Below are 17,609 nucleotides of genomic sequence, written 5' to 3' on the forward strand. Positions count from 1 at the left end.
TCCTCATCTATGGTATTTATATTAGTTATAAATTTGAATGACTGATATTCATGTTGTTGGCATGATTTAAATTTAAAATATAAAATAAGCACTAGATCTTCTCTTATTCTCTTGATCCTTTACTCTCTAGATGGTTTTTTTCATATCTCGATTTTACAATATGCACAAGTAACAGGGGAAAAAAACCTTTTTTAAATTTTTTTAACCATCAAATTGAAGTGCATTCAACATTTGAGACTACAGTGACAATTTTTTGTTTTTTGGAGTGAAAAAGGAATTTCATTAACAAAGAGAACCGTACAGTACACAAAAAAGGAAAGCAATCAGAGTTACATCAAAGACTTCAAAGTAGAGAAGGCTGAGTGTACGTATGATTGAGTATGGCTCTAATCTGTACCAGTAAATTATCTACAGCAAACGTGGCATCAGTAAATACACGTTCGTTCCTAACTTCTCAAAGCTTCCAACATACAATGCTGATTCCAACTACCCAAGAGGTGTCCAGGCGTGAAGACTTCAGTATGCTAAGCGACCACATATCAACATTGTCCTCAGAGAAATCCTTGTAGATAACATTTTGCAGAATTTTCCTCAAGACGTTAGCGGCAAAGGGACACTCTTTGAAGACATGATTGACGCTTTCAATAGGACTGTTACAAAGGGAGCACTGTTGATCATCAGTCACCCTTCTACGCAGTCTCTCAGAGTTAGTGAGGAGCTTTCCTTTGAACATTAAAAAAAAAAAATAAAAGTTCTGACACGTTGAGCAACAGGTAACTTCCATATGAGCTTCCACTCCTCGTCTGGTTCATTCCAACCTAAGGATTGATAAGCTGTGCAGGCTGATTTCACAGAAAATTCACCTTTAGAGTTCAGACGCCAAAAACAGGATGGTTGAGCAGCTTCATTAACATCAATAACTGTCTTCTCTTACTCTTCAAATCAAAATACTTCCTGAAGTGTCCAAACGCGTCAAGTTTCTCCATTTATCCTTCAAATCAACCTGAAAAAAAAATAAAACGAAACAAAATATCATTGTCATATCAAAGCTCAAGCTCACAAACAATAGCATGGCAACGCAATTTAACATAAATGTTGCCATTGTTAACAAAGAAACTAGTGCAAGTTCATAATTCCAAGCATGGAAAACTGGCAAACAAACATGCAAACTCAAACCAAAATGGTTTGAACTCATGAAATCACAGTGCAATTCTGATTTCATCTACGTGATCAGAAACATATATATATATATATATATATTGTTTTAGGTGAAACAAGAGGGCTGTAAATGAAAGAAACTTGCAAAACAACTATACAGGAAATCAAACTCCCCACCATAAATCAAAAGAACATATCTGTTAAGCCACTCAGTGGGTTAGGCAAGAAATTGAGCCATATATACACAAGAGAAAGAGTTTGAAACATTGTTGCTTACTTCTGTTCTTCCTGTCTTCGTAAATATCTCACTGTAAAATTTTCGGATTGACCTCCAATTTCCTTTGCCAAACCTTTATAAGAAAATAAGGACAATAAGAACATAAAATCATGATGTTTGAAACTTCAAAAAACTAATTCATATTCTCCATCCAAGAAGAAAAGGTCTTAAAATCCCAGCATAATTTCAGTGGTTTAATAGTGTTGTGAAATTGTTGACTTCTAAGTTTTGAGAACACAATGTTTCGCAACCTCTTGAGCAAAGACAATAACTACTCTTTTCTACAAGGAATACTACCAAAATGCAAGGGTTTCCAAGCACAATTAGATACACAACAGAATTATTTAACCATGGGAAAGTTGTCTCACAAGTTTAAAACAAAAACTTACTTCTTTACACCAGCCCTTAATGCATCCTCTTCTTCAGAACTCCATTTTCCCTGTCTCCTCCTTTTCTTAGGGCTTCCCCCAGGCAAGTCATTAAACGAATCATCCTGCTTCAAAAAATAAATAAATAAAATAATATGCTTTAGGAAAATTCAAAAAGAAACTCAATGTCCACAAAATATTTCTGAATCAAGAGACCACAAAGGACAGGTCTTATATAAGATGCGACCCTTTAGATTAACACACAGGCCATCCTGATTCTTCTAACTTTAAAAGAAACTGCCACAACAGTAAAAATAGAAATTGAATAACAAAGTTACCTTATAAGTATGGGCAGTACTATTTCGTTGCATCAAGCTGGGACGCTGAACATTACTACAATCAGCAGAATATTGTTTCTTTAAAATATCATCAATAGGTTGATAAAGCACCATGCTCTTGCAAGTATTTTGTTCCGGTGCATCTACAACTGCGCTCTGGTTTTCAAAAGGAGGCTCACGATTCACACCCTTTGATGCTAATTCAGATCCCACAATGTCAGAATTATGTACTGCATCAGGAAGAGGATCCTTCACCACTGCTTGCAAGTCCAAAGAACTTGATATGAGAGATTTCCGAAGTTTTTTGACTTGAATAGTAGATGCACTGTGATCTTCGCTGCACATAGTCGTTGGCCCTGCTTTCTCAGCAACGGTAAAATGAACTCCTCTACGTGTATGGGGTAGACCGTGATCATGTTCAAGCGGCAGCTTGCCCTTTTGAATTGCCGCTACGCGAGATGCAGAAAATAAATCAAAATGCATTGTGGAGTGTGGTCGAGAAAATGATATTCATTTTATCAAAAAGAAGCCAGGCAATTCAATGATGTTGTGTTGCTAATTTTGTTGTGTGATGTGATAACATAAAAGAAAACGAAACTGAAGATTTGCCTACCATGGTCATTCAAGAAAGCAATCATACCAGATCAACTTTCATGATTCAAATAAATTAAAGTATAATTTATAGTATGCAAACAAAAATGATTACGCAAGACAATAAACAATGCCAGTTTTTGGAACAAAATTAAGTTATGCTACTTGCTCCACCTATGCCTCCCTTTAAAACTTGAAGCACATACAAGATACTGTTTGCCAATTGCTAATACCCCGTAATATTCTCCATGAACATGACTTTTAACAGGCTGACGTCACTGTCTTTTGAAAAATCGTAGTTCAGAAGATGTAAAAGGCTAGAAATTGAGAGCAGAAACAGAGATGAATTGTGAAGAAGCAGGGCAGAAAAGCATACCTCTATTTATCCTCTGAGGCATGTCAGTGCCACCCAATGCCTGACTTCCGCCAATAGTAGATGCAGCTGCTAGCTCTAGAAAAGAAGGGCCCATGGATGCCCAAGTTTCTTTTAGATAGACCCTCACCTTATCGAGTGCATGTTCTTTTGTATTAGTCTTCGTTAAAATCTGGCACACCTCTTCATCCCAACGGCAAGACTCTATGACGTCCTTCCAACCTATCAACTCCGCCGTAAGCAATTCAATCCTCATCCCTGATGCCACCGCCTCCATCATCTTGCGAACTCGGCCCCTCCAAATCCTATTTACAGCATCGTCAAACAAGCCGTTAGTGTTCTTATGCGGGCAAGCATCAAGGTACTTGACGGTGCACTGCACGGCAACAGCACAATATGCCTCCTTCATCGCTGTTGTGATTGCAATGCCATCGAGCTTATTTATTTCTTCAATAACCTCTAAACAGGCTAATAGGTTTTCTGTAAGGGAAGCCGCAGCCACCTCGGATTGAACATCCCTAAGAACCAATGTTTTCCTCAGCCGCGAATCGACATCAGAGAAAGGCAAAAGCTTGAAGATTTTCTTGACGATGGAATCTGGTATGGAACTCCTAAGCAAAAACTCTAGTATCCAGCGACATATATCATGGTCCATTCACCCGGAAAGCTATGATCACTGAGGAAACTGGAAAGAAGAAGACCTGGGCTCAATGTTTCAGAGCAATTTGTGTGGAATTTCCGAATTTGCTTTACAGGAAGCTCTTCGGAGAGACGGAGACTGAGTTAAAACTTAAAAGCTTAAGATGGGTTAAAGAATTCGGAGAGACGAAGAGTGACTTGGCATGGATGTAGGGACGTTAAGCTTCGGGATCCGAGAGCGAAGTTTTTTTCCCTTAGCGTCTCTAGCAAATCTAGACCGTTCGTTCATGGGATTTTGTACTCGTAGGTAGAATAACTTCTCCATTTTTCTTCACCTCCCCTGCCCTAATCATTCATTAATTTTATAATTTTTTTAAAAAAATTTTACCTTTCTGTTCGACAGTTGATGTCGTGTCCAAAAAAAAAAAAAACTTTTCCATTCCTTTTTTATAAATAACTTCTAACTCCATCATTGAAATTAAGATTAGTTGCATAAAATAATAAAATTATTTTAAAAATAAACTACTTCTCAATTTTATCTCTAGATTTAAAAAAATTAATTTGATGTATAAGAAAAATATTTTAATAATTAAATTATTGTAATTTTTTAAGAATTTGTTAAAAGATACTTTTAAAATTGTATATTAAATATTATGAAAAATGTTAATATAAAAGATCAAAAATATTTTTAAAAAATGTAACTTATCAAAAGGATATTAGGGAGTAAAAGAAAATGGTAATTAAAGACCACTGGAAAAATTTTGGATTTAGGGGCCACCAATTGGTGAAATTTGAAATTACTCAACATGATCATGGTTATTAAATTTCCAAAATTTTGAATTAAAAGACACATTTGCCCTTTTGATCTCCATTCAATTGAAAAGTTAAAATTGAAAGTTTGAAAACGCAAGGAAAAATGCCCGTTAAATCTACAAGAAAAAAATTAATAATAATTAAGCTCTTGAAAAAATTTTTAAAATTAAATTATAAACATTAATTCAAATAATTTAACAATAACAATTATAAATAGAATATTTAATTTATGGATGTAATTTGTATTTTAAAACTTGAAGGACTAATATAATAATTTAAGAAAATATAAAGAATTAAAATGATCATAATTAAACTTGTGAGACTGTAACACTCTCAAATTTACAAATCGATTTTTCGTAAATTATTAATTCAACAAATCATTTTTTTTTTCATTGAACCCTTATCATACCCTTATCATGGTAGAAAAATTTCTACCATGATACATCCAAGACAATATACCACAGGTCTTAAAATATCTCAAAAAGCAATTAGAACCATGAGGGACAGACATGATCCTCATAGCATGTTATTCAAATTAAGTCATGAATCAAAAGGGACAGACATAATCCTCTTGGATATATAAATGCATTTAATAAAAAGGATTAGAGTTTACATGCTCCATAGACAAGATATGTCCTAAGTTGGCACAAGATACATTATATAATCCAAAATAAGAGGCAACGTAAAAGATGGTGTTTCATACACCATAATTACACCTCTGGTGCTTTCTCGGCCGGATTCGCTCCTGTAAAAATATTAACCACGGGGAATGAGACTTAAAAGTCCCAGTAACCAAAAATTAATATGTAATGATGCATGCGGATGTAACTAATCATGCGATTGCTAAGTGGGCACACAAAACATTTAACGGAACAATACTTTCAAACAAACCGAACAAGTATTTAATTTGCATGACTACACCTTATATCCTCCTTTCGCCATGCTCGGACGCCAAATCACCCGGCCAAAGGTGAGTTGGACCAAGCGACACGCCACTCATTGGGTCCAATGAGGGCTTACCACGTGGTAATAATTAACCGAACAGAAATTCCCATTAACACCATACATGAAAATACCCTGACAAGTCATGCATCATTCAAATATCCAAACAGGAATATTTCCGAATAATAATATCTCATCATGATAAATAAAAATAAATTTTTGACCCACTTGGCAATAATTTCAAACAAGTATATACAGTATTTATTTTCAACAATTCATAATTTTTCCAAACAACAAAACAACACATAACCATTCACAAACACACCCATCACAACACATTAATAATGGTTACCTTGTGTCTTGAATAACAAGTTCCCCTTCACAACTCCTCTTTCACCACTATCTTTGTCAACACAATCTACATAGTTATTTCATAATACTATGTATTAATTTTACATTAAAATACATAACTCTAATTTAAAGAGTTAGAAAGTCTTAGATCTATAATCCATATTAACACTAATTTAGGATTTATGCCTCATTTAACTTCTCAAATTCTTTTCTAAAATTCTCGTACCCTAATAAACTATTGTTAAGCCTCAAATTACTTCTAGTATCACAATTTCATCTTTCTATATTCTAAAAATTCGCCCAAAAATAAATTAAAAATTTTAGAATTATCCTGAAGCCTCAAATCACCTTTCTATAACCTCAAAAATACCTATTCATACTTAAATAAATATTTAATAATCAGAGGTTCATCCCTACATCTCAGATTCCACATAAATTCAACCATATAGATCTAGATTTTAACTCAAAAATTCTTAAACATGAGTTTCAACCTCAAGAAAGTATTCTATAATATTTATTATATCTCTAAGAGTTTTAACCTATATTTTTAATCCATCATATCATCAAATTAAATATCCTATAGAAAAAAATCCTAATCAAAATATTTACTCTATCCTATAAAATAATCATATCACTAGAAAGCTAATATTATTTAGAAAATAACTATAAAATTAATTTTATAATTAAATAAATTTTTAAATGCTAATCTAAACAGGAAAGTTAGAACATACCTGAAGAAAAAGAAAATAATCCCCCCTTGCGAGAAAAACGCCGAGCAATGTGAGAGGAAGAGAGAAAAATAATATAAAAATGGGATTGTGGTCCCAAAATTATATTAAAAAAAACTATAGGTTCGAATTTAATTATTCAAACCTTTGGGCCAAAAGTTACAATTTCCTCTAAATTGCATCTTAGCCTCTCATGCTTCCTAATGCACACACCCCCTCCTTTTTATACATGAAGGCACCTCTTCTCTTCCCTTATCTAACCAATGTGGGACTTAGAAACAACAACCTTCCACCCCCCCTTTTTTTTTGTTCCTTCTACCTTCTCTTTTTTTTTTAACACACACATAAAAAAATTATTTATGTATTATATCTTAACTAAATATTGCTTATGTGGTTTTAAATTTAAATTTTTAAATTCATAATTAAATACCTAATCATAATATTATTTCTAAATAACCTCAAATAATATAAATTCCTATTATTATCATTTTTTTCCTCAAAACCTAAATTTCACAATTTCTTTATTATATAAAAATCAGGATGTTACAATTCTCCCCTCCTTTTAGAAATTTTGTCCTCAAAATTTAATAGATAAGCTTAGAAACTATGTACCTAAGCAAATAAATGTGGATAATCTCGCCTCATACTCTCCTCGGTCTCCCAAGTAGCATCACCTAGGGCTCCACCCTTCCAAATCACCTTCACGAGTCGGATGGTCTTATTGCGTAGTTGTTTGTCCTTAAAGTCCTCAATTCGCTCCGGTTCGGATCTAAAGGTCAAATTCTCCCTCAATTCTACTTCTTCAGGTTCAATAACATGGGAGGGATCCGGGTTGTACTTCTTCAACTGTGATACGTGGAACACATTATGGATACCTGCAATCTGTGGAGGTAATGCAACTCTATATGCAGTAGATCCAATTCGCTCCAAGATCTCATACGGGCCCATAAATCTAGGTGTCAATTTCTTTGCCTTAATGGATCTACCAATGCCTGTCACTGGAGAAACCTTCAAAAATACATGATCTCCTACTTCAAACTCTAACGGCCGTCTCCTCTTATCAGCATAGCTCTTCTGTCGGCTTGAGCGGTTAGCAATTTTTGCTTAATCATTGCAATCTTCTGGGTGGTCTGCTCTACAATTTCTGGACCAATGATACTCCTCTCACTTAATTCTGTCCAACATAAAGGCGATCTACACTTCCTTCCATACAAGGCCTCATAAGGCGCCATCCCAATACTAGAATGATAGCTGTTATTATAAGCAAATTCAGCTAATGGCAAATGATTATCCCAACTACCTGGTAGTTCAATGGCACAAGCTCTCAACATGTCCTCCAAAGTCTGGATCGTCCTCTCTATTTGTCCATCTGTTTGGGGGTGGTATGCGGTGCTAAAACTCATTTTGGTACCCATAGCCTTCTGTAGCGCACCCCAAAAGTTTGAAGTGAACCTTGGGTCACGATCTGACACAATTCTAGAGGGTATACCATGAAGTCTAACTATCTCCTTAATGTATATCTCAGCAAATTTCTCTAATGTAGAGGTAAACTTGATCGTCAAAAAGTGAGCCGATTTGGTGAATCGGTCTACTATCACCCAAATAGCATCCTTACTCGAGGGTGTTCTTGGCAGTCCAGTGATGAAATCCATGGAAATATTATCCCATTTTCACTTTAGAATATCTAACGATTGCAGTGTTCCAGCTGGCTTCTGATGTTCTATCTTTATCTTCTGACACGTTAAACATCTAGAAACAAATTCAGTTACATCTTTCTTCATTCCTGGCCACCACCAACCTCGCTTCAAATCATGGTACATTTTAGTTATACCGGGATGAATTGTATATTTGCTCCTATGAGCTTCTTCTAAAAGGATATTCCTCAATCTTGGATCATTAGGTACACAAACTCTACCTTTATACCTCATCACTGTGTCCTCAGAGATGGTAAAATTTAGGGCCTTACCTACCACTATCTCCTTCCTTATATTCCTTAAGTAGTCATCACTCTGCTGTGAGACTCTGAGATCTTCCCAGAATTTGCTCTCAAAGTCTGCTACCTGGAGTGCGGCCATTTGATGTTCAATCACATCTACTGGAACATCATGAAAACTGTTCCACAAATGATATTCATGAACCATCAAATGTGCAGCATGAATAGTCTTTCTACTTAAGGCGTCAGCTACCACGTTAGCCTTACCCGGATGGTAATGTAATTCAAAGTCATAATCCTTCAAAAATTCCATCCATCATCACTGCCTCATATTAAGCTCTTTTTGATCAAATAAATACTTCAGGCTCTTATGGTCACTGAAGATTTGAAACTTAGATCCATACAAGTAGTGTCTCTATATCTTCAGAGCAAACACAACTGCAGCTAACTCCAAATCATGAGTAGGGTAATTTTCCTCGTGTGGTCTCAACTGTCTAGAGGAATAGGCAACCACTCAGTCATTTTGCATCAAAACACATCCTAAACCCTTTAAAGAAGCATCAGTGTACAGAGTGTACGGCACCACAAGGTCAGGAATAGTCAACACTGGAGTAGTGGTTAACCTCTTTTTCAATTCTTGGAAAGCAGCTTCACATTTGTCAGTCCAAATAAATGGGGCATCCTTCTTAGTCAGCTTAGTTAAGGGCATCGCAATTTGTGAAAATCCTTAATAAAGCGACGATAATAACCTGCTAAACCTAGAAAGCTTCGTATCTCTGTAACAGATTTTGGCTGTTCCCACTTCATCACTGCATCAATCTTGCTAGGATCCACCGCAACTCCGTCTCTGGACACAACATGGCCCAAAAACTTTACTTCTTGGAGCCAAAATTCACACTTGTTTAATTTGGCATAAAGCTTATGTTCCCTCAAAACTTGCAAGACGATTCTTAAATGCTCACCATGAGCCTCCTCATCCTTTGAATAAATAAGAATGTCATCAATAAACACTACTACAAACTTATCTAAATAGGGTCGAAAGATCCTATTCATGTAATCCATGAATACCGCAGGAGCATTCGTAAGTCCAAACGGCATCACCATGAATTCATAATGCCCATATCTTGTCCGAAATGCTGTCTTAGGTATATCTCTGCTCTCACTCTCATTGGTGGTACCCTGACCTTAAGTCAATCTTTGAGAAAACTGTGGATCCCACAAGCTGATCCAGCAAATCATCGATTCTCGGAAGTGGATATTTGTTCTTGATGGTTACTTTGTTCAATTGTCTATAATCAATGCACAATCGGAGGCTTCCGTCCTTCTTCTTTACAAAAAGGACTGGAGATCCCCAAGGTGAAACACTCGATCTGATGAAACCCTTCTCAAGTAGCTCTTGAATTTGCTTTTTAGTTCCGCTAACTCTGAAGGGGACATCAGATAAGGAGCCTTAGAAATTGGCCCTCTACCAGGTACCAATTCAATTGAGAACTCTATCTCACGCTTTGGGGGTGAACTGGAGACTTCGTCTGGAAATACATCTGCAAATTCTTTGACAATAGAGATATTCTTCACGCCTTCATCAATCTCAGCTTGGATAGAGAAAAAAAACCATGTAGGCCTAGCAACCCTTCTTCATATATCTATCAACTTGCGCCGCCGACAAGAAAACATGATCTTGAGTCTCGACTGGAGTCACCGACAAAGAAGATAAAGACACACACCTCTCTCTACTATCTAGGATAGCACCATTTACAACCATCCAATTCATTCCCACAATTACATCCATACCTCTCAGTGGTAGGATAATTAAGTCTATAGTTGTCTTCCTATTTTTAAACTCGACTACTAGGTTAAGGCATGCCTTAGCGATCCTCACAGATTCTCCCGCAGGAGTAGACACATTCATATCAAAAGGTAAAATACACACAGGCAAATCAAGGTTCTTTACACAAGTTTCAGAAATAAAAGAGTGTATAGCACCTGAATCAAACAGTGCAACAATATCATGATGAAGGATTTAGATGTTACCTCTAATGGCATCTGGGGAATTCATCGTGTCCTGAGTAAGGGAAAACACATGGCCAGATACAGTAGGATGCTGGGAAGGGTTCTTCATATTTGAGTCTTGATTGTCCCTACAAAACTTTACAATGTGATCGGGTTTCCCACAAATGTAACGAACCCAGCACTGTCTGAAATGACGACGCCCGCATTTAGTGCACTGCTGAGAGCTCACTGTACTCGGAGCAGGGGTAGATACTGTTGGGCCCCTCTATGATTCGTGATAATCACTATGATAGCTCCTCTGTCCTTAACCCTTTTGAAATGGACCCTTCTGCCTTCCCTGGTTCCATGAGCTACTCGAACCTTGATGGTTCTTCTTCATAATGCCTCCTGTGGGTTGAGGATAGGTTGGGGGTCTACTATATGAATACCCCCTCTTCTCTCTCTCAACCTCCCTCTTACTGTGAGCTACTACTTGTAATTTTATGCACATTTCATCATAGTCTCGGATCAATTGCTCCCTCAATTCTGGTCTAGCCTTCTCCAATAAGCACTTGGCCTTCCATTCATAATCATCCCTATACTACAAGTATGTGGAGTATCTAGATAACTCCTGAAACTTAGCAATGAATGTGTCCTTATATAGGTTTCCTTGCTTAAGCATGGAATTCAGCTTCCTTCTTAGACCTTAACTTTGATGGAAAGTAATGCCTGAACAATTTTTTTTTCTCAAACTCCTCTCATGTAAGTGTCGAATCATCCTTGGGTCCCACTGTCTCCCACCAATCTCTTGCTCCCTTCACTAGGAGGACTAATGCTACTTGCACCTTCTAATTACTGGTGCATGTGACTACTCGAAAGATGGACTCGAGTCTTTTCACCTATTCCTTTACCACAAATGGTTTAAGGTTACCATCAAACGTAGGAGGGTTAAATTTCCTAACAGTTTCCCACACATCAGTAATGGTCGGTGGGGCTCTTTGTTCCTCCTGCCTAATTTCCTTCCTTCTAGACTCATGATCTCTCGGAGTGGCAGGATGTGAGGAACTGCCTTCCCCCACATGACTCTCAACATGAGCCCTATCTCCATTTTCAGTTACCTTTTGCCTTTTTAGCTCCGTCAACTCTTGTTCGTATCCTTGAACCTTGTCTGTTAATGTTTTTACAAGCATTCTTAATTCCGCCAAGTCAGGCTCTTCATTTGGCGGTGGCGGTGGCAGGTGCTCATGTTGGAATCCTGAGTTACCACGAGTAACAGGCATTTTCTCTCCCCTCCTAAAGGATACAAGATATAAATAATAAATTAGCCTAACTATATAATGGCCATACAATGAGAAGCACCATAACAATGTATATTGCCAACCAACTATATGCAATGCACCACACATAATAAATACATATTAAATTCACACAAATAATAGTTTCAAACAAAAGTTTAAATAAGTGTTACTAAAATATAGGCTCGAAACATAATGCTCTGATACCAATATGTAACACCCTCAAATTTACAAATCGATTTTTCGCAAATTATTAATTCAACAAATCATTTTTTTTTTCATTGAACCCTTATCATACCCTTATCATGGTAGAAAAATTTCTACCATGATACATCCAAGACAATATACCACAGGTCTTAAAATATCTCAAAAAGCAATTAGAACCATGAGGGACAGACATGATCCTCATAGCATGTTATTCAAATTAAGTCATGAATCAAAAGGGACAGACATAATCCTCTTGGACATATAAATGCATTTAATAAAAAGGATTAGAGTTTACATGCTCCATAGACAAGATATGTCCTAAGTTGGCACAAGATACATTATATAATCCAAAATAAGAGGCAACGTAAAAGATGGTGTTTCATACACCATAATTACACCTCTGGTGCTTTCTCGGCCGGATTCGCTCCTGTAAAAATATTAACCACAGGGAATGAGACTTAAAAGTCCCAGTAACCAAAAATTAATATGTAATGATGCATGCGGATGTAACTAATCATGCGATTGCTAAGTGGGCACACAAAACATTTAACGGAACAATACTTTCAAACAAACCGAACAAGTATTTAATTTGCATGACTACACCTTATATCCTCCTTTCGCCATGCTCGGACGCCAAATCACCCGGCCAAAGGTGAGTTGGACCAAGCGACACGCCACTCATTGGGTCCAATGAGGGCTTACCACGTGGTAATAATTAACCGAACAGAAATTCCCATTAACACCATACATGAAAATACCCTGACAAGTCATGCATCATTCAAATATCCAAACAGGAATATTTCCGAATAATAATATCTCATCATGATAAATAAAAATAAATTTTTGACCCACTTGGCAATAATTTCAAACAAGTATATACAGTATTTATTTTCAACAATTCATAATTTTTCCAAACAACAAAACAACACATAACCATTCACAAACACACCAATCACAACACATTAATAATGGTTACCTTGTGTCTTGAATAACAAGTTCCCCTTCACAACTCCTCTTTCACCACTATCTTTGTCAACACAATCTACATAGTTATTTCATAATACTATGTATTAATTTTACATTAAAATACATAACTCTAATTTAAAGAGTTAGAAAGTCTTAGATCTATAATCCATATTAACACTAATTTAGGATTTATGCCTCATTTAACTTCTCAAATTCTTTTCTAAAATTCTCGTACCCTAATAAACTATTGTTAAGCCTCAAATTACTTCTAGTATCACAATTTCATCTTTCTATATTCTAAAAATTCGCCCAAAAATAAATTAAAAATTTTAGAATTATCCTGAAGCCTCAAATCACCTTTCTATAACCTCAAAAATACCTATTCATACTTAAATAAATATTTAATAATCAGAGGTTCATCCCTACATCTCAGATTCCACATAAATTCGACCATATAGATCTAGATTTTAACTCAAAAATTCTTAAACATGAGTTTCAACCTCAAGAAAGTATTCTATAATATTTATTATATCTCTAAGAGTTTTAACCTATATTTTTAATCCATCATATCATCAAATTAAATATCCTATAGAAAAAAATCCTAATCAAAATATTTACTCTATCCTATAAAATAATCATATCACTAGAAAGCTAATATTATTTAGAAAATAACTATAAAATTAATTTTATAATTAAATAAATTTTTAAATGCTAATCTAAACAGGAAAGTTAGAACATACCTGAAGAAAAAAAAATAATCCCCCCTTGCGAGAAAAACGCCGAGCAATGTGAGAGGAAGAGAGAAAAATAATATAAAAATGGGATTGTGGTCCCAAAATTATATTAAAAAAAACTATAGGTTCGAATTTAATTATTCAAACCTTTTGGCCAAAGTTACAATTTCCTCTAAATTGCATCTTAGCCTCTCATGCTTCCTAATGCACACACCCCCTCCTTTTTATACATGAAGGCACCTCTTCTCTTCCCTTATCTAACCAATGTGGGACTTAGAAACAACAACCTTCCACCCCCCCTTTTTTTTGTTCCTTCTACCTTCTCTTTTTTTTAACACACACATAAAAAATTATTTATGTATTATATCTTAACTAAATATTGCTTATGTGGTTTTAAATTTAAATTTTTAAATTCATAATTAAATACCTAATCATAATATTATTTCTAAATAACCTCAAATAATATAAATTCCTATTATTATCATTTTTTCCTCAAAACCTAAATTCCACAATTTCTTTATTATATAAAAATCAGGATGTTACAAGACCAATTGATAATTGAAGCAAATTTGAGGGGTATAAAAGTTTCATTATCTCTAATAATAATAATCACTATCAAGATAAACCAAACAACAACTAGATTAATAAATATATGCACAGAATAGTCACAAACACTACTCGTAACCCCATTCTCATGCCTCTAACTAAATTCATGAGCTGTCAATATTAAATAGAATCCACCCATGTGATTGGGTTTCACCAAGCTAACCAATAATGGGGTGCAACCTAACATAGGTGCAAAGCCCAACATTGAATCATGAATTCCATCTCCTTTAAATCCAAGAAAGGTGCCATATGTCAAGGGAAGGGAAAATACCAAGGGCTGTGAGGGGGGCAAAAAAACCAACTACTGGGTACCTAATGGTGGCAAACTATGTGATCAAAGAATACAATACTTACTCTCCATATCATCACTATCATCGCCATCCACATCCTCATCACTACAATTTCAACACAGATGACATGTATTCCATACTCATCATAAATATCCTCGACATTATTTCATAACACATGCTTTCAAAGCATACAAATATACAAGGGGTCTCATAATTCAACACTTACCCAAAATTGGAGTTATCATCACAGCATCCTCTCATATAACTAGTATTTTCACACAAACCATGTAAATAGAGTGTGTTGAAACAACACACAAATACAATAAATCATGATTACCTCTTGCCAGGGAAAACAACAATGTTTCCGGAACAAGCTCCTCAACTAGAGAGTGGCAACTTTTGGGTCAATCTACAAGGTTACTCTACCTCAACAAATATCAAATAATTCCCTGAAATATAGATGAATAGTAGAAAATGCAAAGATAAAAAAGACTTGTTTATATTTTTAAAAAGGCTTTAAAACGGTGGGGAAAAATCAACAAAAATCCCAAGGAAAAAGAGAGAGAAAGAATGCAATGAATTGTATGAGGCATGTGTGCATGGTGATTTTCTCAAGTCAGACATTAAAAATATATTTTTCTTAAAGCAGATACTATATGATGCAATTTGCATGGATAGATAATTAACATTTTTTCTTGAATGATGAATTTTATTTAAAAACTGAGAAAGCTATCAAGAGGAATATAAAGCATTGAGCACTTTTTGAAGACACGTTTCAGTTAAAAAAATAAAGTTTATACTAAAAATAAATAATAGAAAGTGCAAATTCAAAAATATGTGCTTGTAATAAAAAAGATTTAAAATGTCAGGGGAAAAAACCAAAAAAAAGCACACTTAAAACGAGAGAAAGAATGCAATGAATTATATATAGCGTGTATGCATGGTGATTCCACATCAAAAATAAGTATTTTTTTAAAAGAAACACTATGAATGTGTCTATACTTTATATTCAAAAAAAAAAAAGCTTTAAAATGTAAGAAAAGACAATGAAGAAAAAGTACAAGGAAAAAAAAGAAACAGTTTGAAAATATGATTTACATTATTCACTAATAAAGATTTTTATTAAAATTGAGAAAGATATAAAAAAATAAAAATCATCAAGAACTTTTTGAAGACATATTTAAACTAAATAAAAAAGTCAAACTTGATAAAAGAATATAGATAAATAGTAGGAAGTGCAAAGATTAATAAATTGTGCTTGTATTTAAAAAGCTTTAAAATGAAAGAAATAAATGAAAAAAACACAATAATAAAAATTATTGAAGATATCAAGACAAATATAAATCATTGAGAAATTTTTGAGTAATATAGGGCGTGAGTGCATTGTTGTTTTCTCAGTCTCAGGTCTCACGTCAAAAATACATTTTTTTAAAGAAAAAATTACAGATAAATAATAGAAAGTGTAAAGATTAAAAGGAAATGTTATAAACATTTGATAATATGATAATTTATTTTTGAATAAATGTTAAACATTTTTTGTAACTGATGACATTTTTCAACTAATTGAGAGAGATTTTGACAAATATAAAGCATTAAGAAATTTCTGAAGACATATTTAAGTTAAATAAAAAAATCAAGGTTAAACAAAAAATATGGATAAATAAAAGGAAGAATCGAGATTAAAAAGACATATTTATATTAAAAAAATTAAAATATAGGGAAAAAATTAAAAAAAATGCCCAAGGAAAAAATAAGTAAGAATGTGTGCATTCTTAAGTCTCACATCAAAAATATATTTTCTTAAAGAAAATATAGGCAAATAATAAAAAGTGCTCAGATTAAAAAGTTGTGCATATGTATTTTTTTTTTTAAAGCTTAGAAATGTAAGAAATAATTGAACGAAGAGCACAACTATAAAAGTTTTTGAAGATATAAAGACAAATATAAATCATTAAGAAATTTTTTAGCATTGTGGTTTTCTCAAGTTTCACATCAAAATTATAAAAGTACAAAGATTAAAAGAAAATATAAGCATTCGATAATATGATAAATTTTTTTGAATATATGATAAGCATTTTTCATAAAAGATGACTTTTATTTAAACATTGAGAAAGATATTTTGACAAATATAAAGCATTAAGAAATTTTAAAAAACATATTTAAGCTTTATAAAAAAAATCAAGGATAAACAAAAAAATATGGATAAATAAACAAATAAATTTTCAAATTAGGTAGTACATATTACCAATATTAATTGTTATTGTTTGTTTGTTTGGATTTTCATTGGTAGAAGACAGGGGTAAGTAGACAACTTGTGACTTATCATACTCGCCTGTACTTAGTCAAAATGGTTGGATTTTAACCGACCCATTAAGAAAGAAAAAAGTGAATATGATAAATTCACATACTAACCCATGTGTATCATAAATGGGCGAGAGAAGTCATGGGTTACCCCTTAAACTGTCCATTTCAACATGTTAACTTACAAAAATAAAAAATTGTTGAACATTGTGTTTATCTCTTTGTCCACTCCACTCTAGAAAAAAGAAAAAACTTCACAATTGCGGCCTTGCTCACTCATCATGTCATCTCATCCTCATCATTTGCTCATCTTATTTTGAACTCACTTACTCTTCTTTTTGACTTTTCTCTCATCTCTTGCTCTCATCTCTGTCTCTCTGAGTCTTATTTCTAATTGCCGTTAACACTCTCCATTCCAATTGCTATCGAGCTCTGTTCACCACTCCACTCAAGCTTGAGTTGCATCGTTCAACTCACGACGTAACAGCACCTCATAATGAAATGAAATTGTAGAGGTGAGAATTGAGAAGTTTGATTCGACCTTTGAGGTTGCTAGCATGCTCTTCTTTGCATCTTGATCTCATTGCTTCTTGTCTCACTACTTCACATCTCGCTTTAGTCCAGAGTCCAAATATTCAGTGGTGGCTCAAGCACAAGTGTGATTTGAACTTGAAATCGATGATGCAATATTATTTGCTTTGTTTTTGTTA

General features: G+C 34.3%; 1 protein-coding gene across 4 annotated transcripts; it reads right to left on the reverse strand.

The window, feature by feature from the left end:
* Positions 1 to 238: 238 nt before the first annotated feature.
* Positions 239 to 3,909, reverse strand: LOC129298725 (uncharacterized). 4 transcript variants are annotated; one of them, XM_054937144.1, is made up of 5 exons: positions 3,109 to 3,909; positions 2,142 to 2,590; positions 1,825 to 1,928; positions 1,436 to 1,508; positions 239 to 1,003 (listed from the first exon to the last, which is right to left on the reverse strand). In XM_054937144.1, the coding sequence occupies exons 1-5, from the start codon at positions 3,758 to 3,760 to the stop codon at positions 938 to 940; spliced, it is 1,344 nt and encodes a 447-aa protein (XP_054793119.1). In that variant the 5' UTR covers positions 3,761 to 3,909; the 3' UTR covers positions 239 to 937. The 4 variants fall into 4 exon arrangements, with proteins under 4 accessions (XP_054793119.1, XP_054793118.1, XP_054793121.1 ...); XM_054937143.1 differs by having other exon boundaries at positions 1,825 to 1,931; XM_054937146.1 differs by lacking the exon at positions 1,436 to 1,508.
* Between the last annotated feature and the right edge of the window lie 13,700 nt (positions 3,910 to 17,609).

The sequence above is a fragment of the Prosopis cineraria genome, unplaced genomic scaffold (assembly GCF_029017545.1).
Source record: "Prosopis cineraria cultivar Desert tree isolate PC_DT_omini unplaced genomic scaffold, ASM2901754v1 PC895, whole genome shotgun sequence".
In the NCBI taxonomy this organism is placed as follows: Eukaryota; Viridiplantae; Streptophyta; class Magnoliopsida; order Fabales; family Fabaceae; genus Prosopis; species Prosopis cineraria.

Bases quoted from the DNA above. Each gene is read 5' to 3' on its own strand.
- LOC129298725 (XM_054937143.1), bottom strand. From the start codon at position 3,760: ATGGACCATGATATATGTCGCTGGATACTAGAGTTTTTGCTTAGGAGT. The intron at 1,932-2,141 runs GTAACTTTGTTA...TATTTTTTGAAG, and splicing joins GTACTGCCCATACTTATAAG to CAGGATGATTCGTTTAATGA. The intron at 1,004-1,435 runs GTAAGCAACAAT...TTTTTTTTTCAG, and splicing joins CGAAGACAGGAAGAACAGAA to GTTGATTTGAAGGATAAATG.